The 24,933-nt window shown below is 38.3% G+C and overlaps 1 protein-coding gene across 1 annotated transcript in view; it reads right to left on the bottom strand.

Moving 5' to 3' along the window:
- Positions 1–23,316, bottom strand: part of rbms2a (RNA binding motif, single stranded interacting protein 2a) — a 59,935-nt gene extending 36,619 nt beyond the window's left edge. The window contains exon 1 of the mRNA XM_079597627.1: positions 22,935–23,316. Within this exon, the coding sequence (XP_079453753.1) occupies positions 22,935–23,006 (72 nt within the window). The 5' untranslated portion in view covers positions 23,007–23,316. The remainder of the gene's footprint in view (positions 1–22,934) is intronic.
- Positions 23,317–24,933: the final 1,617 nt, after the last annotated feature.

Here is a 24,933-nt window from a genome sequence, read left to right as displayed (position 1 = left end):
AAATCTATGGTGTCCCCAGAATGCGTCTGTGAAATTTCAGCTCAAAATTCCCCCCAGATCATTTATTATAGCTTGTCAAATTTGCACCTTTTTTGGTGTGAGCAAAAACGCATCGTTTTTGTGTGTGTCGGCGTCGCTTTAAATGCAAATGAGCTGCTGCTCCGCCTCCGTTCAGAAGAGGATCGATCCTTTGCACAAGCTTAAGGCTATGTTTACACAGGGTAACCATCTGAAAAGAAAACGCAAAAGTGGCGTTGCGTTATCACTTTTTATTCTGCGTTTAGACGAGCGTTATTGGGGGGAAATCTGCATATGGTGACGCAAAAGTGTGTGAAATTGGATGTAGTGTGCACTCCAGGCGGCTAGGTGGCGATGTGAAGCACTGAAAGTGAAAGCTGACACAGTTTTTCATGTTTAATACGGTAAAGCTGCTGCTTTAACCCTCGGTGCTCTTCGCGTGTCGCTCAATATGACAGATTTTTTATTTTTTTTGTCAATAAAATCAATGCTATATTTTAGTTTGATAATGTTTTGTTATTTTCCTGTACTGGCGCATGCCTGTGACGTAAACGCGTACGCGACGCCTTCACTGTCTAGCAAACTTTTGCGTTTTTACCCTTTAGACGGGAACGCGATGGTGGAGCGTTTTTAAGATTTCCACTCTGGAGGGTGGTTTCACTTTTTTTGCGTTTTCTCATGTAAACAGGGCCTAAGAAACAATAACAAAACACGCCAATCTCACTCATCCAGAATCTCAGAAATAACCAGTAGTGAGTGCAGCCTTACGGAGACTCAGGAAGAGTTCAACTTTTAGACGCACCTGGACGTTTCTATATGTGACCCTAGACACAAAACCAGTCTCGAGTCGCACGAGTAAAGATCATGTTCCATGAAGATATTTTGTAAATTTCCTACCTTATTTTTGTGAGTGAATGCAGCACAATCGCGAACAATCGAACATAATTGGACAATGTTTCGATTTTTTTGCTCCCTCAGATTCCAGATATTAAAATAGTTGTATCTCGACCAAATATTGCCCTATAACAAACCATACATCAATGGAAAGCTTATTTATTCAGCTTTCAGATGATGTATGAATCTCAATTTTTAAAAAATTGACCCATGTGTCCAGAGTCACATATGGTTAGTGGATACATTATGTAGTTTTTGTGGAGTATCTCATCGACTTGCATGTACCGTCATGTTTAACTTTTACACAAGTTGACGCAGATCCTGAGTTCTTTATAATAGTGTTCAGAGCTCGTCTGTGCTCAACGACAGAACAGTTTCAAGCTTAGCTCCAACTTTTGCCATTGCGTTACTGGTTACACTGTTGTTGCTTGCGAAAACCAAATGGCGTCGCTGTGTGTGTAAACGTGCAGATTAAGGGCCGGTAATATTTTAATAAGATCCTCTACGTCAGAAGGGGAGGGAAATCAGATCGTCTTCTTTTTTGACATGCTTGCAGAGAAAGGCTCACCAAAACAAAGTTACTGGATTTCACTTTTCACGTTTTCTGGGTTGGTAGATGCACCGGGGACCCGATTATAGCACTTAAACATGAAAAAAGTCAGATTTTCATGATATGTCCCCTTTAAAGCACCCGTGTATCAGGCATTAATCATGGGAAATCAGGGGACGCCGGTAATAAAGCTGCATTACTGTATGAGTAATGCTTTAAAGGGTATGTGAGTGAAGAGGAGTGCGGACTGAGTTGGACAATAAGCCTGGAGTGAAGAGACAAGAGTCTGAAAATGAGGGAAAATGAAAAGAAAGGTTTCTCTGCTGAAAAACTGACAGCTAGGAGGAAAAACTGCTGTCACTACTTCAGTCTCCAATCCGTTCTCACACCCAAGGCATGATGGGATACTGCCACATACCTGAGCAGAAGCCAAAGTCTGTGCTTCGGTGTGTATAATGATGCAATACACTTAGGAGTGTAACAATACCCTCATGTCACGGTCCGATACATATCACGATACTGAACTCACGATACGATATTATTGCAATACTCCAAGACATAACATGATAAAAGATTAACTGAACTGTTGATTAAAAAGCTAAATTTGGTGTTACATTGTGTGTGTGTAAATGAATAGACTTGGACTTGGTGCTGAAACCCAAAGCACAGGACAATAGAGACACCAGAATAACAATATTCATGATTCTGAAGCTGAAAATACTGAATTATTGTAGACGAATATGCTTTCACTGTCACTAGATATATTTAAAATAATGTAGGACACTTTTTACTGGTAACATCAGACATTTGGCATTATGAGGACACACACATATTCCCCCATTGCATTATTATACATTATACTCAACATATATATAATGGTTTAATGTGGTCCTGACACTAAAACTCTCTAAAGTTGATTTTAATCTCACACAGAAATGTTCATTTAGGGTGAACTATACACGATACTGTACATATTGTCACTATCCATTCACGATTCATATTTTCCGATTTTTGTTTTGTGATATATTGTGACATGATATATTGTTGCACCCCTACAATAAAAACATAAAAAATAAAAAAAAATAACATTTTTAAAAGTATCCCAAAGCCTCTGTCTCCTGAAGCCAGATAGCTTTGTGTGAGGGAAAAGTTGAACTTGGGCATCGTTTCTACCGTAATAATATGCTATTTACAACAATCACAATTTTGGTGATGAAGTGTCAGCGCTAGATACTGTATGGTGATCAGATCACTGACACCACAAACTGAGGAAGTCAAAACCACATTGAGTTTATAATACCAACACGATCTAGAGCTGTATTCAGACGGTATTTCTCATGTGGACGTCTGTCAAAATACATTTGCTTGGCACCTCAGTAATAAAAAATTATTGTGGTCAGTCACATGACTATAAATAAAATGTCATATGCTCGGATTAATTAGAATAAATTCATATTTACTTTAATAATAGGAAAATAATATCATATCCTATTCATTTTATGGTTATTTAATCTCCTGTTTAAAAATAGGAGGATAGAGCGCTATAGTTAAAATTGTTTTCTGATATGAATTTTATCTCATAATGATGGATGCCATTTTAAAAATGTGGAAATTATCGGAAATAAGTTAATAACAGCCTCTTATTTACATGAGGTAAACATAACGCTGCTTCGTTTATATTGTTAATGTATATAAATGCTGCCATTTCAAATGTGTACGTGCTTTACTTTTCTTTCTCCTTTGAGCAGTGATATGTAATAATACATATGTGATATAATAATATTGTTCTTCCAGTATTTCAGTAATAAATGTGTAGGCTTGATGAATAAAATGCATCCAAAATGCAACAGTTATTGTACGGTGCTCTGCAGTGGTCAAAAAGGATTTAAACTGAATGTTTAATTGATCTCCTCTAGTAAAGTCAGTGATGTGGATTCGGGCATGAATAAATCCCTGCACGACCTTGGAGTTTGTCAAAAACAGTAGGAGATTCGGCTGGGGATTTTTACGCTGGTGGTGGGAGAAAAACCCTTACATTCAGCAATAAAATCACAGACTAGCCCCTATAAATGCTGGAAATACCTTACGTTCCCCATGAGAAGCAATTACCGTGCGAGTAGGGCTTAGGGCGGCACTATGATTTCCAGATTTAAGACTGTCAAATTCTGGATGAATAAATCAAAAGAAGTGTTGTACACTAATCAAATTGTGATATGGACTAGTGTCTGTGAACATTGAATGGCAAATAGACTGCTATTTAAAGCTGAAGTCAGCATGTTAATAACCAAATGCATCTTTATAAAAGTTTAAAAAGCTGTTGCAGGTGAAATATAACTAGAGATGCACCGATCGACCGGCCAGAGACGGGAATCAGACGATTGTCCGCATGCTCGGCCCGGACCGGTTTGTTTCCAGCGGCACCGGCAATAACGTCAGTGACACACACCAGCTGCCTCACACACTCGTCTCATTCGCTCGTTACATAGTGCTTGTACACACAAATACACACAAAATTATGTCAAAAGGCCCGTCTTGGCAAATATTCAGTTAAACACGTCAGTTTTGAGAACAAAATACAAAGAAAATCACTCGCTGCTCTTGACTGAATAACTTTTGTAACTTTAATTGTCAGCATTAATCAATATTTAATTTTTACAATGAAGACTATCCAGTGATATTTTACATTTGATTACTTTTATATCTGTAGTATTTCTTACCGGAATACTAACTTACTGTCTTAAAGCCATGTTTATTTCATATCTCTCTTTATTCTGTTGCATTTATTTGTGCTTATTTTATTACTGACTTTTTACTTATGTCTTTTTTTATGAAAATTAAATTTTGCATTGAAGAAAAGTAGATTTTTGTCAATTATAGTTCTTAAAAAATCAGAATCTGTAAAAATCGGAATCGCCAGGGTAGATATTTCAAAAAAAAAAAAATATATAGCCTATTCTTTCAAGTCAGAAAAAGAAAATAAATATATTAATATTTATTACTAAGATTGAACTACTAGCCACAAATACAGCCATATTCTGGAAGTCGTGTTCCACTTATCTCTCTTTTGCTGTTTTGTCTGAGAGTCTCGTGGGAATCATTACGACATACTCAATGAGCCTTTCTGCACTACAAAAGAAATGAATGTGCTTTTCCTCTGAAAACAAAAGACATTTGCAGGAAGATTGCATGAAAATAGTAGAGAAAGAACATCACATTAAGCAAATTGTTCATCTCTCACGGCTTTACCATGTGACGCTCAACACTCCCCGTGTGTTATCTCTCTGGGAAACGCTCTGGCTGCCTTATTTGCTCTCGACGGGGTTCAGAGAAGGATAAAGCGTCCAATTACAGACATCTGACTGCGAGAGGGGTTATAGATCACGGCCTGCTAGTTTAAGGATCCAGCAGCACAAATCAAGCGTTCAGGGGCCCGGCGGGGACCCGCTTCAGTCCTGCTAATTATCAGCCGTCCTGCTTTTGTGAGCCCGTCTTGCCTGCGCTTTAAAAGTTTCAAGAGCCTCAACCCGATCCATGTCTGTTGATTCATTAAAAAGACTTCAAGGGTGATGAATACTTAAGCAATTTTACAGCGGTTCAGATCCATTATTTGAATCAAACTCGCACCACGACGTCTCCAAGATCCACAATGACTCACAGAGAACACAGATGCCAAAGAACACAGATCAATGAACAAATACTACAATAATTAGACACGGGAACGGCTTCAAAGCACTCTTAGTGTGGCCTTGCCAGCAGTTCGAGCCCAAAGATCAGAGGAAACCATAGTCACACGGGTCAGTTCAATTACAGGGTTTCTGCAGGTTTCATAAAGCTCAATTGAAGACCTTTGTAGGGAGTCGTAGACGGGACAGTAACACTCTCAGAAATGCGTCATCATACGTTTTGTTATCATTAAGCAGGAAGCATGGTGACATGTAAAAGCTTACAAACATTTATTGTCCATGTTACAAAAGTACAAACCCTAAACAACAACCAGAATGTGACTCTTTATGTCCTGTATTTACTATGGCACCTGAGTGCTATCTCAAAACAAAGATTATAACTAAAGTTAGAGATCAGGAGGAAACTCAACGGCTCTGGCTGAGCTGATAAACTAAACACTATTGGCTATTGTAAAAAAGGGGAGGAGCTGATCGATATGTCCCGCCCTGTCTTCCTGTTTCCGTGGAAATGACGTCAACACTGAATAATTCTACGCGTTTCAAGGCAATTCAGTGGGACTTTAATAAGAGATAATTCGATGGGTGATGTTACTGTATCACTGGTGTCAATACTCCAATAACTTATAGGTAACACAACTAGGGTTACAAAAGGGCCCAATTTTTTTGGGAAACTTTCTATGGGAAGTTAAGCTGTCTCATATACAATATGTATAGATATAAACATTTTGTTTTGTCTTAAGACAATATGCATACAAACTAATAAATGAATTTTTTGTGAGTATAACTTTAATCGATTCTTTCATTAAACAAACAAAAAAAGCATGAATAAAGCTGAATAAAATTAAATGATTTCCTACGATGTAAATGTGTAATCTAGATGTATGCCTATTTTTTCACATCTTCATGTACACAACAATGATTTCCCTCGTGTGGTAATATTCTTCCTTGTAATAATGAATGCAAAAATGAAAACTGCTGTGTCTGTGTAGATGAGAGAATCAAAGTGTGTGTGCGTTGTGCACACGCTACATAATGGCCAAGCATGCGCCCTTAAAAAAGCATCTGAATAACGCGCCGCTGTCTTTAGACTGGGTTTCTCCTGGTCAGCGGCGGAGTTGTTTTCTGAAACGGCAGAATATCACCAGGGAGCGTTTGCGCCGGATCACGCTCCTCTTTTCACTGAACCGCCCGAGCGCAAGTTCATTCCCTAATTTACCGACATGCGTCTGTCTGTGGAGGGAAAAGTCCGCTGTGCATCGGGTGCAAAATGGGAATGATACATGCGTCGGTGTACAAAGTCATTTGCGCTGGGAGTAAGATAGGGCCCACAGTGTTCTTCCACTGTACTTAGAAAGCCTGGTCACCTGGACAACCTATTCCATGCTAGAATATATATATATTTTAAAAAAAAGCATGTCTTTGAAATGAAGGAACTCTGCAGTATTCTGAGAATGAAATGTACCATGGTTTTCAGAATCAAAAGTTTTCTCTGAGTTATCTTCACCTGTTAAGTTTGATAAACCTGCATGAGAACTGTTGTGTGCAATTCACCAAATGATGTTTCATAAACAAAGTTCGGGAGGAGCACATTCAAATAATCAATCCAATCAACTTCCGAACAATGACCATGTCTACACTATCAGCCTGAGAGGAAGCATATGTCCTCTCTGTCAACTCAACATTCCTGGACAGTTTTCAGCATCCCTCCACCACCCGACTCCTCACTCTTGGCTTATTCTTTCACAGCCAGGATTACGGGGGGAGTTCTCTGGGTTCGGGCCGAACACCGAGCACAATCTCCTCGGACAGCACGCCATATACGCATTTATTCTATCTGACTTATTTGTAAGTGTGACTCGTGAATGCACAATCTACATGATATTCCATAAAAATGTAATAACTATTACCTCTGAAAACATGTGGCAGGACAAAGTATATCAACGAACAACTAAATGCATACAGTATATTAATTAATACATTTATTTAATAAATTTAATAAATTATTTAATAAATGTAATACATTTCTGGTTCTGGATTCACGAAACATTCTTAACTTTTAACTGTTCTTATTTTTATCTTCTACTTAAAGTCCCCCTGTGGAGAAATTCCAGCTTTTAATGTTGTTTATGTGTCTATGTGGTGTTTTTAATCTGCTTTAAGACAAACATGTGCAAATTCATATCTCTGAGCTGAGTGAGTGAGTGGAGGCGGGGCTCATTTGCATATTCATAAAACCGCGCATACTAAATGAGGCCAGGCAAGGGTGTAGAGTTACATTCAAAATATTTTAAGGCAAAAATGTAAATAAAATCGCAGGAATTTTGTAATTTTGGTGATCGAATATGAGTTTTAAGGGATACAGGGGGACTTTAAGACTAAAGTCAGGAATATTTTTTACTCCCAAAAACATTTAGTAAGAAAGATAAGTTTTTTCTTCAGACTGTATAACAGGAATTAGAATTCCTGAAAAGAATGGTGTTTAAAATCATTGTAAATAACCTCTTAAAGTTAGGATAAGCTCCAACTAGTCATCAATACCCAGCGGTAAGATGTTTAATTCATTTATTGGGTTGTTTAAAAAATATTATGTTATTTTTGACAGCATTCAGCAAATTTAAGAGGGCCAATACACAGGATACATTACTCTACACATTCATCATAAACCCCGCGCTGATGCATGATTATCACGATTACAGTGTTGATCGACAGCCAGCTCAAAAACACGACGTCTGAGGTGTTGTTCTCAGGGTTGATGATCACGAGACTTCTGCAAGAATCACTGCACAATAGATCAATAAAGCTGGAGAGAAAAAACACACACAGAGAAGACTTAACTGCACTTCCTCTCAACTAACTTCCTCTCAAGCAGATTTTCAGCTCCCGTTCTCTTAATTTAGCCTTTATTTTCTTATTTTTAGTTAACGTAACGGTTCATATTAGGTGTGAGAAGAGGAAACATTATGTCTCAGAAAGGAACGTCCCAGTCTAGCCCAACACAATGAGGCTGACACAGAAGAGTGTGTGTTTTATTGGCTCCTCTGGTCTTAATTAAGACTCCGGATATCCTCAAGCCCAGCGTCCTGATTTAAGCCTGTGTGTGTGTGTGTGTGTGTGTGTGTGTGTGTGTGTGTGTGTGTGTGTGTGTGTGTGTCCTGTGGGGCCCCTGAGCTCAATTACATTCCAAGGATTTTTGGGATGTTCCTAAAAGAAGCTTGACTTTCCTTCTCTTCCATGAACTGTATGCCAGTCAACACACCTGCTTCTCCACCTCACACACACACACACACACAGCAGCAACGGACACAACACAGCAGACTAGAAGCATGTTGTTGTGACGTGCACGTTCTGTGCTGGTGTGTGCCTGTGTTCTGTGTCCCGATAGTCTGGTTGGTTGTAAATGAACCCACACCTGTTCCTGTTCCTGTTAATGATCTCTCCCTGTGTATTTAATCCCTGACTTCTGTCTGTTCTTTGTTCCCTGTTGTTTTTTATTAACGTGGTTGTGTTGCTCCCTGTGATTCCATCGTGGATTATTGGATTAAAGACTATTCTTTGTTTGAGTTCTTGGTTTTGCGCTTTATTAATACGACCATCCCTGTCTATTGTAAGCAGACAAACAACTGACTGAACTTACGGCATAGAGAGCCTAAGTCCCGCCGCTCCGCTTCCGGCTCATGGGACCTTATTTCGGAAAAAATATGTATGGTAGTCAATGGCGAGAGACAACTTATCTTTTTATTCCGTCCGAACTGTGCCCTGAATTACACATATGACGTTTGCCAATTTAAAAGATAATTATGAAAGTCAAGAAAGTCGCAGTTTGTCATAAAACAGAAGAGTAACGTTTAGTTTTATGTTAAAATCGCTCAATGAACTACATCTCTCGTCTCGCACTATACGTCACCGTTGCTCGTGTGTGTGCAGTCTGGCATCACGGCGTAACGTTACGATTATAACGTAAGACTATAGAAAACATGACAGACGTTAGCTTCAGTAAAGTCAGCTTCAGTAAAGTTAGTTTCAGTAAAGTTAGTTTCAGTAAAGTTAGCTTCAGTAAAGTTAGCTTCAGTAAAGTTAGCTTCAGTAGAGTTAGCTTCAGTAAAGTTAGCTTCAGTAGAGTTAGCTTCAGTAAAGTTAGCTTCAGTAAAGTTAGCTTCAGTAAAGTTAGCTTCAGTAGAGTTAGCTTCAGTAAAGTTAGTTTCAGTAAAGTTAGCTTCAGTAAAGTTAGCTTCAGTAAAGTTATCTTCAGTAAAGTCAGCTTCAGTAAAGTTAGCTTCAGTAAAGTTATCTTCAGTAAAGTCAGCTTCAGTAAAGTCAGCTTCAGTAAAGTTAGCTTCAGTAAAGTTAGCTTCAGTAAAGTTAGCGTCAGTAAAGTCAGCTTCAGTAAAGTTAGCTTCAGTAAAGTTAGCTTCAGTAAAGTTAGCTTCAGTAAAGTCAGCTTCAGTAAAGTTAGCTTCAGTAAAGTCAGCTTCAGTAAAGTTAGCTTCAGTAAAGTTAGCGTCAGTAAAGTCAGCTTCAGTAAAGTTAGCTTCAGTAAAGTTAGCTTCAGTAAAGTCAGCTTCAGTAAAGTCAGCTTCAGTAAAGTTAGCGTCAGTAAAGTTAGCTTCAGTAAAGTCAGCTTCAGTAAAGTTAGCTTCAGTAAAGTTATCTTCAGTAAAGTCAGCTTCAGTAAAGTCAGCTTCAGTAAAGTTAGCTTCAGTAAAGTCAGCTTCAGTAAAGTTAGCGTCAGTAAAGTCAGCTTCAGTAAAGTTAGCTTCAGTAAAGTTAGCTTCAGTAAAGTTAGCTTCAGTAAAGTTAGCTTCAGTAAAGTTAGCTTCAGTAAAGTCAGCTTCAGTAAAGTTAGCTTCAGTAAAGTCAGCTTCAGTAAAGTTAGCATCAGTAAAGTTAGCTTCAGTAAAGTTAGCTTCAGTAAAGTTAGCATCAGTAAAGTTAGCTTCAGTAAAGTCAGCTTCAGTAAAGTCAGCTTCAGTAAAGTCAGCTTCAGTAAAGTCAGCTTCAGTAAAGTCAGCTTCAGTAAAGTTAGCGTTAGCATCAGTAAAGTTAGCTTCAGTAAAGTCAGCTTCAGTAAAGTTAGCTTCAGTAAAGTCAGCTTCAGTAAAGTCAGCTTCAGTAAAGTCAGCTTCAGTAAAGTCAGCTTCAGTAAAGTTAGCGTTAGCATCAGTAAAGTTAGCTTCAGTAAAGTCAGCTTCAGTAAAGTTAGCGTCAGTAAAGTTAGCTTCAGTAAAGTCAGCTTCAGTAAAGTCAGCTTCAGTAAAGTTAGCTTCAGTAAAGTTAGCTTCAGTAGAGTTAGCTTCAGTAAAGTCAGCTTCAGTAAAGTCAGCTTCAGTAAAGTTAGCTTCAGTAAAGTTAGCGTCAGTAAAGTTAGCTTCAGTAAAGTCAGCTTCAGTAAAGTCAGCTTCAGTAAAGTCAGCTTCAGTAAAGTTAGCTTCAGTAAAGTTAGCTTCAGTAGAGTTAGCTTCAGTAAAGTCAGCTTCAGTAAAGTTAGCTTCAGTAAAGTTAGCTTCAGTAAAGTCAGCTTCAGTAAAGTTAGCTTCAGTAAAGTTAGCTTCAGTAAAGTCAGCTTCAGTAAAGTCAGCTTCAGTAAAGTTAGCTTCAGTAAAGTTAGCTTCAGTAAAGTTAGCATCAGTAAAGTTAGCTTCAGTAAAGTTAGCTTCAGTAAAGTTAGCTTCAGTAAAGTTAGCTTCAGTAAAGATAGCTTCAGTAAAGTTAGCTTCAGTAAAGTTAGCTTCAGTAAAGTCAGCTTCAGTAAAGTTAGCTTCAGTAAAGTTAGCTTCAGTAAAGTCAGCTTCAGTAAAGTCAGCTTCAGTAAAGTCAGCTTCAGTAAAGTTAGCTTCAGTAAAGTTAGCTTCAGTAAAGATAGCTTCAGTAAAGTTAGCTTCAGTAAAGTTAGCTTCAGTAAAGTCAGCTTCAGTAAAGTTAGCTTCAGTAAAGTTAGCTTCAGTAAAGTCAGCTTCAGTAAAGTCAGCTTCAGTAAAGTTAGCTTCAGTAAAGTTAGCTTCAGTAAAGTTAGCTTCAGTAAAGTCAGCTTCAGTAAAGTCAGCTTCAGTAAAGTTAGCTTCAGTAAAGTCAGCTTCAGTAAAGTTAGCTTCAGTAAAGTTAGCTTCAGTAAAGTTAGCTTCAGTAAAGTCAGCTTCAGTAAAGTTAGCTTCAGTAAAGTTAGCTTCAGTAAAGTTAGCTTCAGTAAAGTCAGCTTCAGTAAAGTTAGCTTCAGTAAAGTCAGCTTCAGTAAAGTCAGCTTCAGTAAAGTTAGCTTCAGTAAAGTTAGCTTCAGTAAAGTTAGCTTCAGTAAAGTTAGCTTCAGTAAATTCAGCTTCAGTAAAGTTAGCTTCAGTAAAGTTAGCTTCAGTAAAGTTAGCTTCAGTAAAGTTAGCTTCAGTAAAGTTAGCTTCAGTAAAGTTAGCTTCATTCATTGAGTAAAAAGGTATGACGTCACATGTGCGCCTTTTGGGTTTATAGTCTTTGTAATTACGTATGTTCACAGTCTTATACCTCAACAGTTTTACATCAAACGGCGACTTTCTTGACTTTAAAATGTATCTTTTAAATTGACAAACATCATATGTGTAATTCAGGGCACAATTCAAACGAGATCAAAATATTTGTTGTCTCTCGCCATTGACTACCATACAATATTTTTCCGAAATAAGGTCCCATGATGCACCGGAAGGGGAGGGACTCAGGCTCTCTATGACGAGATTCAACAGTCACAGCGACGAGTAGTTCTCCAACAAATATTACAAAATGAATAATAACATTGTTAATTTCGTTACACTTAAAAATTACAATCAAAAAAGGAATTCTTTGGTTGAAATTACACATAATAATTATGTTTTCATTTTAATTAACAGCAATGCTGTTAATAATAGTATGTTTTTTATATTAAATATATTTACTACTATAATATACCACATGTATATTATAAACTATTATATATTATATTATATAAATGTATATTAATTGGGTTGCTTACTGCACATGGTTATCAACCGTTTTTATTCAATCCATGAAATCCATGCTTTAAAATAGGCTACTAATTATTTTTTATACAGTCAGTGAAAACATCAACACACACTTCAAGCATTGAACATTGAAACAATTTCTCTCAAGCTTTCTAACTTCTTGTTATATTTCAAAATAAAAATGTTATATACGCTATATCACATAGACGCATATTATTCTGTATTTAAATAAAGTCAACTTTTGCACTGCATGCTCTGCAATGAACAAAAAAATTACGATGATTAAACTTAATTGTTTCAGTTTACAGACAATTTGTGACTCTGGTCCACAGAACCAGTCACATGGGTCAATTTTTTGAAATTGAAGTTTATACATCATCTGAAAGCTGAACAAATAAGCTTTCCATTGATGTGTGGTTTGTTATGATAGGACAATATTTGGCAGAGACACAACTATTGAATAATCTGGAATCTGAGGGAGCAAAAAAATCAAAACATTGAGAAAATCTCCTTTAAAGTTGTGCATTTATGTTCACGATTGTGCTGCATTCACTCACAAATATACATGTTTTATATATTTACGGTAGGAAATTTACTAAATATCTTCATGGAACACGATCTTTACTTAATATCCTAATGATTTTTAGCATAAAAGAAAAATCTATAATTTTGACCCATACTATATATTGTTGGCTATTGCCACAGATATACCCGTGCGGCTCCAGACTGGGTTTGTGATCCAGGTTTCGTTTTGCTATAAAAAAAGAGACATGTTTTTGCAAAATCTGCAGCTCCTCTCGTCTCCTAACACACACTCATTCTCACACACACCACGCCACATTCCTCCAGCTCGTCTCACGCCGCTGTCTGTCTCACGTCTTCATTACCGTGTGTAACGTAAAACACGTTCAGAGGAGGAAACATGATTCTGCTCGCCGGCTTCTCTTTCTCTACACTTTCAGCTCGTCTAAAATACTACATTTTACAAAAATAATACATTTTCGGAAACACTTTACAATAAGGTCTCAATTATTAACATTATAGTTAATATGATTGAACAAAGAGCAATATATATTTGGTAACACTTTATTTCGACAGTCCACTTAACTATAAGTAACTCCATGTCAACTAGTAGTCATGAGAGTATGTTAACAGAAACTGTAAATGTAATGTAATAGTAAAGTGTTACCATATTTTAAATTATATAACCAATTTTTGTAATAATTGGTAGCACTTTACAATAAGGTTTCATTGGTTTGCATTAGTTCACTTCTATATTTAACATGAATTAAGAATGAACAATACTTTCACAGTATCTATTAGTTAATGTTCATTTCAAGATTGACTAAAATTATATTTATAAATATATCAAATAAAAGTTGTATTTGTTAACATTAGTTAATGCACTATGAACTAACATGAACAATGAACAGCTTTATTTTTTATTAACTAACATTAACAAAGATTAATAAATACTGTAACAAATGTATTGCTCATTGTTAGTTTAGTTCATGTTAATTATTAATACATAAACTAATGAACATTATTGTAAAGTGTTACTGAATAATTTTTCCAAATTTTTCCACTTGCGATGCTTGTCAAAGTCATTTTATTTTTCATGCAGAATTGTTTCATATTTCGTCAATTTAAATCTTTTCTCAAAATTAAACAAAACAAACAAGGAAATAAATTTGACAAATGCATACAACAGCACATCCTATATTTTAGTAAATTAAATTATATCAAAATCTCTACCGGTCAGACTGTATACTCAGCTCTACAGAAAGAGCTCGCTTTAAATCTTTATTCAATTAGATTTTAATGGAATAAAACACACACACACACTCACACGCACACACACTTAAGTCCTGAAAGCCATTAGTCTCAGCTATCCGATTTCTTTGTGACTCTCGTCCTGATATCCCATGATAGGCCAGAGGTCGTTCTCGACTCTTTGGATTTCCCGCATCCCAACACAACTCTTTTTTGCTCATTTTAACAAACATAAAAACACTTGGTCACAGACCTCACCGGTGAACCAGATTTAACCGAGTGCAACATGTTCCTGGATCAACATCTCTATTGATCCCGCATCAACATTTCAATCAACCAATCAGATCTGAGGGACAAGGTTACAGTTTATACAATCAGGGCTCGACATCAGTGTTATTCACACATCGCTAGTTTAAGGATAACTTATTGTGGGAAGAGTTAGGTTTAGTGGTAGGGATAGGGATAGGATTGTTTAAAATGGACATTGGACTACGAAAAAGCCAAAGCGGACAAACTTCTTGTGTTGTTGCTGTACTTTTTAGGTAAACTATAGACTTTCTTAATTTCTGAGACTAAAGTTAGTGGGACCTTTACAGTTTTAGCTATCATTTTACAGTATATCATACTTCAATAATAAAGTATATCATACTCCAATATCGAATCAAATGATGTCTCAGGTCTAATATCCTCTTACCCTAAACCCAGCAGATCCATCCAGAATTAAACTCCATTAAACACGTCATGACACAACATTATCACATCCATCAATCCTTTTCATTCATCCGTCAGTCCTTTTCAACCACAATACATATTTAGCATGTTTTCACATTTCACAATTTAAACGTATAGAGTAGACTGGAGAATCTTTAAAGCCCCTCTTGGTGAAAACCCAGCTGTTAATGTGGTGTTTTTAATATGCTTAAAGACAATCTCTCATGAATAAATTACTAAATTACTGTTTTAATTAGAAGGCGGGATTTATTCCACCATATTGTGCTTTCCCTCTCCTATTCTGAAGTAATATTAGTGCACCGTCTTTGTATTTCTAAAGTCTTTGGTATTATGTAGCAATTTCATATTTTTTTAAATGTTATATTTCAAATGATATATTTTGTCTTGGTGCAAATGCAATATTTAAATATTAAAGTCCCCATGTGGTGAAAATCAAGTTTTTAATGTTGTTTATTATGTCTATATGGTGTTATTAATCTGCTTTAAGACAAACCATGTGTAAGTTCGTAAGTCGACAGCATTGCTGAGTATTTTCTGCTTAAAACTGCAGTGAACCAAAGACAGTCTCAAACACACGGTTTGAAATCGCTGGTGTTTCTGACGTCACACACTACCTTGACCAATCAGATCAACGTGTGATCGTCAACCAGTGGATCTCTGAGTGAGTGAGTGAGTGAGTGGAGGCGGGGGTAATTTGCATATTCATAGAACCGCGTATACTAAATGAGGAAAGGGTGTCGAGTTACATTCAAGATATTTTAAGCATTACAAATCTTTTTTCAAGGAAAAAAACATTTAAATGTGTAATTCTGGTGATCAAAGATGAGTTTTAAGGGATAAAATGATTGACTAAAGGGGGACTTTTTTCCTTCAATGTACTCTCAAGCAATGAATACATTTACAGGTAAAACAATAAAATTGTTGTTTAGAAGGCAATGATTCAATGTATACAGCAACAGCAACATTTCTTACAATTTACAATCACCTGACATATCCGAGGCCGAAATGCATCAGTGTGCAGTTTTCTTGCAAAAAAACGTGGAAACCAAAACGCTTGGAAATCTGCCGCCATTCAAGAATTCATTAGCACAGCAAGAGACCCGGTAGAATTGGGATTTCTGGGAAATGTAGTTTTGAGTAACGTCATTTTAAAGGCAGTGTGGTAATTCAAAACCTTCTGCCATCTGGTTCTATAATCGCCTCCCACTCACAAAGAGCCTTTTCTCGTCCCTCGGCTCGTGTTTATTTTGTGTTCTCTCTTTTGTTGACTCTTATGGCACAGGTACAGGAACGAGAGATCGGGTCCGAGAGAGAGATGGTCGAGATATGTCTGGAATTCTCCACATGTGCACTTAACCTGCGCATGAACTCTGGGACACGGCCAAATGTTTTTCAGCTAGTCATGGGAGTAACGTTCTCTTCTCACCACTTCAGCTTCGGTGTTGTGAAACGTGTCCCGGGAATATAGCTGAATATCTGTTTAAAGCTTACATAACATTTTACATTATAACATAATGTTTAAGATATATTTGTTGTGTCACTGTTTACCAGTTTATCTGAATATACCAAACGTGTCTAATTCTGATCATGTGTGTAAGGTTATTTAGCTTTCACTTGTTTTATTGTGAAATACAACAGACAGAAACCATGAGAGAAATGTTTCACAGCAAAATCTTGTTTCTGTTATATTAGTATTATTTTGCAGCCAATCAAATGTCACTCAGATAGACTGTGTTTTACTAGAATATGGAGATGAATCTGATATTGATAAGAACGTCAGAATTAATAAACACAATTCCACATGATGATGTTATCTATTTTCTTGGTATTTAATATCAATAATGTGTATTTCATAAGTATCTGAGTGCAGGACACTGTCTGAATGGTTCTGAAAAAAATGTATGCAAAGACTAATAATTCTCTGTAATTATAATAATTAAATAAATACATCAAACTTTATAGAGATTGAGACCGAGAGTGAAAGTGCCGGAAGAAAATACAGTCAGTCATACATCATCCACAGCAAAACCAATGTTGTTGCTGAAATACTAAACTTACAACTGAAATGTAAAATACTCAAACTGTAATTAATATGCAAATGAATCAAAACAAAAGTGTTTAATACAAAATAAAACATACGATATAAGAATGTTAAAAATGTTAGAAATATATTAACTGTTCTCCGACATATAAGCCCACACAGGACTTGTCATGTTAAAATTTTTAAAAAGTTTATGCCAAAACATAAAACTATTCAAATAGGAGATACATTTTCATTTTAATATGCACTTTTTCAGATATCTGTGGGACCATAATCATATTTGGGTTTGATCTCTCTCTCTCTCTCTCTCTCTCTCTCTCTCTCTCTCTCTCTCTCTCTCTCTCTCTCTCTCTCTCTCTCTCTCTCTCCTCTTTTGGAAAGTCATGGAAATGCATTAGTAAATTTTCATATTTGTTTGTTGGAGCAAGTAGGAATGCAAAAATTATATTTGCTTTGGTCTCCCATGTACCTCTCTTTACCTTGCTATAGTTTACTTCCACTTTCCAAACCTGTAAATGTGAAAAGGGTTCATATAGAGCAGAATAAACCCACTCACGCACATGCCCAATGCAGAATGATGGGTTTTAATGTTACTGAGCGCTTTACATTCAAAAGTTCACAACAGTTGCATTCAAAAAGTTGTAGGAATGAAATGTTAATAGTTCATGGCATTCAACCATTCATATCCAGAATCAATGCACAATGATATCAGTGAGAAACGGGGCATACTCGATCTGCGCTGCCAGTAAAGGCACTGGCACTGTGTGTTTGCAGTGAGTAACCTGACTGAATAAAAAGAGTTTAATTGGAAAATGTGTGATTGATGAGATGATTCTCTCCTTCATGCGCTCCACTAACTACACTATACTACTCATTGCTGATGAGAGACGCTGATCATTTGCATAAAAATAAACATCGCATGGTGTCATCCAATGGCCACAAAAAACACACTGAAAATGAGATCATGTTGCGGTGTAAGCAGGGCTTAACTGATATTTGAACGATTAGCATGCATGTTAAGTCCAGTATTTATTAACTTTCCTGCCATTGACAAACATTTTTAGAATTTGTGAGAAAACGCTTCACCGCCATTTACGTTTTTTCCCCCGTGTTTCCACTGTTATACGGTAGGGGGCGCTATTACACATCTTCTGATAGAGCACTGGATCTCCTGATCAAAACACAGGTGAAGAAGAAGCAGAAACCAGCGATACCATATAATCATATGCATATGTAAAATAACATGATCATCAACATTAAACTGCATATAAATCAAAACTGCCTAATGTCACTGAATGAAATGTCGACCCAGGATGAGTTTCAGGACTGTGAAGCTTTAGGGGTGTTGATGGACTCGGTCTATAGGCTACTTCATCATCATTCTGAACCCCATCTGGATGTAGTCTTTGACAAAAACGTGATTTTCTCAGCTTTTTGCTCAAAATGTTGCTTCTTTTATTAATCTCTTACCCACATTCAAGTGTTGATGAATAAATGCATGAAGCTACAACAGAACGTTGTTGTTGTTTAAAAGCAGAGGGTCTGCTCTTATATATATATATATGTATATTGCATGTTCAGATGCAATACGTGGACGCGGGATTCGAACAGTGCTACCAAGCATTTTTCTCTCAAATGTTCGTTCATTGTGTAACAAAATGGATGAACTCCAGCTACTGATGGTGAAAAGCAGAGACTTTCTAACAGCGTCTGTCCTATGTTTCTCGGAGACTTGGCTGGGCGATCTGATCCCGGATTCCTCATTACAGCTGGCCGGCTTTAGGTTACTGAGAGCGGACCGGGACGCGGTTCTTTCCGGTAAGTCGAAAGGCGGAGGTATTTGTTTCTATATTAATAGTAGCTGGTGTGTAGACATAACAGCGATTCTGCACTATTGTTCACCGGACTTGGAATCATTTTTTATAAACTGTAAACCATTCTACTCGCCTCGCGAGTTCACGTCATTTATTTTGGTCGGTGTTTACATGGCGCCGGGAGCAAATGTTAAGGAAGCCCAGCGCTTACTTGCCGATCAGATACTAAGCGTGGAACGAACAAACCCGGATTCCTTAGTTATCGTACTTGGTGACTTTAACAAAGGTAATCTCAGCCACGATCTCCCCAAATACAGACAATTCATCAAATGTCCCACCAGAGAAGACAACACTTTAGATCATTGTTACACAACAGTCAGTAAAGCCTACCATGCAGTCCCTCGAGCAGCACTGGGTCACTCTGACCATGCTATGGTCCACCTGATTCCTGCTTATAGGCAGAAACTAAAACTCTGTAAACCTGCTGTGAGGACATCAAAACAGTGGTCCAGTGAGGCTTTAGAGGACCTGCGGGCGTGCTTGGACTCTACTGACTGGGACATGTTCAGGTTTACTTCCAATAGTCTGGATGAGTACACAGAGGCGGTAACGTCGTACATCAGTTTCTGCGAAGACTGCTGTATTCCAACACGCACCAGGGTGAATTTTAACAATGATAAGCCCTGGTTCTCAGGCAAACTCAGAAGATTGAGAGTGGAGAAGGAGAAAGCGTTTAGGAGCGGGGACAGAGACAGATTCAAGGAGTCGAAAAACAGGTTTAGCAAAGCTGTAAGGGAGGCTAAACGACTGTACTCAGAGAGACTTCAACATCAGTTCTCTGCTGACGACGCTGCTTCTGTCTGGAGGGGGCTCAGGCAGATTACCAACTACAAGCCAAGAGCCCCCCACACCACTAACGACTCTCGTCTGGCCAACGACCTGAATGAGTTTTACTGTAGATTTGAAAGGCAATTGGACTGTCCTGTTCTACTCCCTCCCTCACCAGTGACCCCCCCGCCCACCACCACAGTGTCAGCTCTCTCCATCCAAGAGAGTGAAGTGAATAGACTTTTCAAGAGGCAGAACCCACGGAAATCAGCCGGGCCAGACTCCATCTCTCCAGCCACCCTTAAGCACTGTGCGGACCAGCTGTCTCCTGTGTTCACCGCCATCTTTAACACCTCCCTGGAGACATGCCATGTACCAGCCTGTCTTAAGGCTTCCATCATCATCCCTGTGCCCAAAAAGCCAAGGCCTACAGAACATAATGACTACAGGCCCGTCGCCTTGACCTCTGTAGTAATGAAGTCCTTTGAGCGCCTGGTGCTGGCGCACCTCAAAGCAATCACAGATTCTCTCCTGGACCCCTTGCAGTTTGCCTACAGACCTAACAGGTCTGTGGACGACACAATCAACATGGCCCTACACTTCACCCTCCAGCACCTGGACTCTCCGGCAACTTATGCCAGGATTCTGTTTGTGGATTTTAGTTCTGCCTTTAATTCCATTATCCCAGCCCTGCTTCAGGACAAACTCTCCCAGCTCAATGTATCGGACTCCATCTGCAGGTGGATCACAGACTTCCTGTCTGACAGGAAGCAGTACGTTAAGCTGGGGTCACAAGTCTCTGATTCTCGGTCCATCAGCACCGGTTCCCCTCAGGGATGCGTCCTTTCACCTCTGCTTTTCTCCCTATACACAAACAGCTGCACCTCCAATCACCCGTCCGTCAAAATCTTGAAGTTTGCGGACGACACCACCCTCATTGGGCTCATCTCCGATGGGGATGAGTCTGACTACAGGTGGGAGGTGGATAACCTGGTGTCCTGGTGTAGCCAGAACAACTTAGAGCTCAATGCATTGAAGACAGTGGAGATGACTGTGGATTTCAGAAGGAACGCAGCCCCACCCACCCCCATCAACCTGTGTGGCTCCCAAGTAAACACTGTGGAGTCCTTCCGCTTCCTGGGTACTATCCTTTCCCGGAACCTAAAGTGGGAACTGAACATCAGCTCCCTTGCGAAGAAAGCACTACAGCGGATGTACTTCTTACGGCAGCTGAAGAAATTCAACCTCCCTAAGACAATGATGGTGCAATTCTACTCAGCGATCATTGAGTCCATCCTCACCTCCTCCATCATCACCTGGTACGCTGCTGCCACGGCCAAGGATAAGAGCAGACTGCAGCGTATCATCCGCACTGCTGAGAAGGTGATCGGCTGCAATCTGCCTTCCCTTGATGACCTGTACTCCTCAAGGGCTCTGGGGCGAGCGAAGAAGATTGTGGCAGATCCCTCCCACCCTGGTTACTCCTTGTTCCAGCTACTTCCCTCTGGCAGAAGGCTGCGGGCCGTTAGGACCATCACCTCACGCCACAAGAACAGTTTTTTTCCTTCTGCTATTGGCCTCCTTAATAAGGCCTGGAGCTCCCATTGACACTGACGTAAACTGATACTATTAACTTTTAACACTACCATATTTTACACTGATTATAAACTATAATCACTTCTTAAATATTGTCATAGTTGCATTGACCTAAATGATTAACGTAGCTCAATATTTGCACTTTTGCATATTTGCACCATTGCTTCAAAAGGTATTTGATGTGTATTTTTTGTGCTCTTATATTCTGTATTTTATATGTTGTATGTTATATGTATGCACCTTCCTGCCAAAGTAAATTCCTTGTCTGTACAAGCATTCATGGCGAATAAACCCCCATTCTGATTCTGATTCTGATTCTGAGATATTCATACAACAAAATATGCTGGGTGCCATGAAACTTTTGTGAAAATGATCAAAATACTGTCCCTGGCTGGCAACTTTAAAAACAAATGCTGGCAGGGAAAGAGTTAAGAAAGTTTTTGTGGACAATAGTCAAGCTGCGTTAACAATGCATTTCTTGGAAAAAGAAAGCAGAATTTAATTTCACTTTAATTTTTCTTTTATACTGTTAAGGCTTTATCAGTGACGTTATGTTGGGTGTGTGTGACTGAGCGACACACTCTCTGTGTCATGAGCCGTGCACATATCAGATTTACTGACTGTAAACATTCCAGACACTTGCACACCTATCATCAACAGTTTTCAGAAATCAATCATGTCACTTCTCGAGCGCTCGACTGCTTAAGGCACAGCAACACCAATGTCACGAACTCCCACACAACACTTACACTGATGTATGGCCTGAATGTTTAAATCACAGCAGCTGCCAAATGTAACGTAACAACAATTAAACCTTATTATTTCATTTCATATAAATTAACATAAACAGACAATTAGGTTCATTTATTATATATTAAATCAGAATTTATATCTGCCTACTACGTGATGTCACATCAACATATAACTAGAAAGCTATAGAGTTGTTCTTACGTTAAGAAATAACAAATAAATAAATAAAATACTGGTACATTGACAAAGAAATAGGTAACACTTTTTCACAGTTACATATGTTACATGTAGTTACTATAATAACTATAAATGATGCACAATTACATGCAACTAACTCTAAACCAAACCTAACCCTAAAGTAAATACATGTAGTTACTTAATGTCTCAGTAGCCTAATTAAATGTATAATTACAGACACCTTAAAATAAAGTGTAACCAAGAAATATCGAAAGGACAGCAGCATAGATTTTTTTTATCGTCTTAAGAATGAGCGTGACATTCAGAAAGTGTCGCATTTGATAAGCCCAAAAAACAGTTTTAAGTTCAGGGAAACAATGGAACATTCACACATCCTGAATTATGTAATGTTTAACCCCATCTACAGCTAGGCTACTGAGCGACGCTACAATAACGCGCAGAAGACTTGCTTCGCTGATCGCGATTTAGCTGGGTCGCGTCGCGTTGCTCGTCGAAGTTGCTTCGGTCCTTTAACAAACATGGACGGTCACAAGAGGCGTAAACATAATGAGTTCGCTGAACTGAAACTTATTCCCATTTTATTAGCCTACTCTCCAACGCAACAGTCGCGGCCGTCACGGTGGGTTGTTTTTTCGAGGGGTGGGGCGTTGTATTTTCCCACCGATGAAAACTTGCAAACATCAAAGCATCCGCATCCCTCTTTTCATACGATACAGAACATACAGCCGATACAGCTCACATTTGAATGGTTCATATCAATATCTATAAGACCTTCTTCGCGGTGGAAGTAAATTTCCCCATAATTTAGGCTACTTTCAAAGTTCGATAATCCTAAAACTTCCATGAAAAACGATGTAGCCTAATGTATGTGGCTTAATAACGACTTGAATGATGGCGAATGTAGCTATTATTGCCAGAAACTTATGAAAGCCGCCATTCCCAACAAAACCAAGCATATCCCGAGGCGTGTGTATCCACAGCTCGAGACAATGATCCCACAGAAAGCTGAAGTTGATTTGTCAAGGACACTGCAGCTCACATTTGTCCCTGGTTTTGGAAAGCAACAGTCAAATACACGTGAAAGTCGGATTGCGTTACCTTTTTGCTGTTTCTGCTGTTGTACCCGTTGTAGGGGTTGAATCCCGTCCTCGGAGGAACGGAGAGCAGCATTTTCTCCTCCGCGGTGTCCGGAGCGGCGAGCCTGACGTCAGTGAGAGGAAGTTCAGGCGGGATCGAGATCGAGCCCCGCGTCGCGTCGCGTCAATAGTATCGCGTCGCGCCGCTGCCGTGTCCGTTCGTTCACACTGTCGCTAGTCTCTGCACTGCGAGCGAGTCGCTGTGGGCGTTAGTGATGTTATTGGTAGACTGCACGTCTGGCCATATCTATAGAAAATATCATCACAAGTGATATAAACAACTAAGATATCATTCTAATTTGACTAGGAATTTGGCTTAAAAGAATTAAAAGTAACATTATACTGTTGGAGAGTGTTGTTATATTACCATAGCAGTGTTCAGTGGATTAAATAATTTACTAGACCCACTCATACTGTCATAAATCACTAAAAACTGGATTCGAATTTGACAAATAATAAATGTTCTTGTCCCGAATAGTCAAGATAATGCAGGGAAAAATGAAGTGCAGCAGTGCTAAACTTGCATCATCAAATTACAACACATGAACTATCATTGTATGAATCACTCTTGCATAATTTTATTATATCCATGTGTGCGATTGTATAGAATTTTTGAATCCTTTTCTTTTTGGATTTTTTTGTAAGATATCCCCTGTAGCTATATTTTCTTTATTTATTTTTAATTGTGTTTTTTTTTTCTGTTTCCTTTGATGCTATTATGAATGTAATAGATAATAGTTACATTCTGTAAATTTGAATCTTTTCTCACACAGTAATTTCGATTTTGGGTGAACTATACACGATACATATTGTTGCATTTTTGTATTGCCATATATTGTGACACAATATGTTGTTACACCCCTATAAATTACTATTGTGTAAGAAAGTCACAAATAAGCCAGAATTGCTTTTCAAAATGTCAAAGAATCAATTAAATAACTATTTTAAACTAAAACCTTCCAGTACACACATATTCCAGAGTTATGCCTGATAGGACAACCTGCGGAAAGCATAAATGTGTGTTAAAATCACTTAAAAAGTAAAAATGTGCAGATATTCCTTTATCCAGCAAACAAGGAAAGTTTATTAACCTTTGACTAACATTCTGGCAGGGTTATGAACAAATGTTCTTCCAGTCACATTTATACAATGTTTGTTCAAAGTTATCTGGTCTATAATAATGTTCTCAAAACGTTAACATAACATTATCTATCCATCGTTCATGGAACATTATTTTTTTAAATTTTTTAGCAGTAACATTTTTTAAATGTTACTATTTATTTTAGAACATTCAGAAAGTATTCAAAATAAACATTCCCCTAACGTTTGCAAAAACTGGTTGTTTTGAACATTCAGAGAACAGTCAGAAATAATGCTTTCATAACTTAACGATAACGTTAGCAAAACTTTATATTGTCTGTATTTTCTGCTGGATCTGTCTTTTGACAGTTTTGACACAGATAACCACCAGATTCTCCTGTCAACCCACTTAGGGCATCTCAGGAACCGCACACCAATAGTTCCCGTCTTACCTCTTAGGTACTGTAGGTCCTTTAGGGTTTCTGGAGTGCCTCAGGGCTCAGTGCTGGGACCACTTCTCTTCTCCATCTCAGATCATTAGGATCTGTCATTCAGAAACATGGCTTGGTGCTATGCTGAAGACACACAACTCCACCTCTCATTCCAGCCGGATGATCCGATGGTAGATGCTCGCTTCTCAGCCTGACAGACATTTCTGGCTGGATGAAGAGCCACCATCATCAACTCGGCCCTGCGAAGACAGAACTGCGTGTGGTCTCGGCCAACCCAACACTACACCACAACCGCTCCACTCAGCTTGGTTTGTCATCCATAACCCATCCAGGAACCTTGGAGTTGTGATTGATGATCAGTTGAACTTCACAGACCACATTGCTTGAAATGCCTGGTCCTGCAGGTTTGCCTTACACAACATTAGGAAG

The sequence above is a fragment of the Phoxinus phoxinus genome (assembly GCF_949152265.1).
Source record: "Phoxinus phoxinus genome assembly, chromosome: 22".
In the NCBI taxonomy this organism is placed as follows: Eukaryota; Metazoa; Chordata; class Actinopteri; order Cypriniformes; family Leuciscidae; genus Phoxinus; species Phoxinus phoxinus.
The sequence above is the reverse complement of the archived record's forward strand: the minus strand, read 5'-3'. Positions and strand labels throughout refer to the sequence as shown.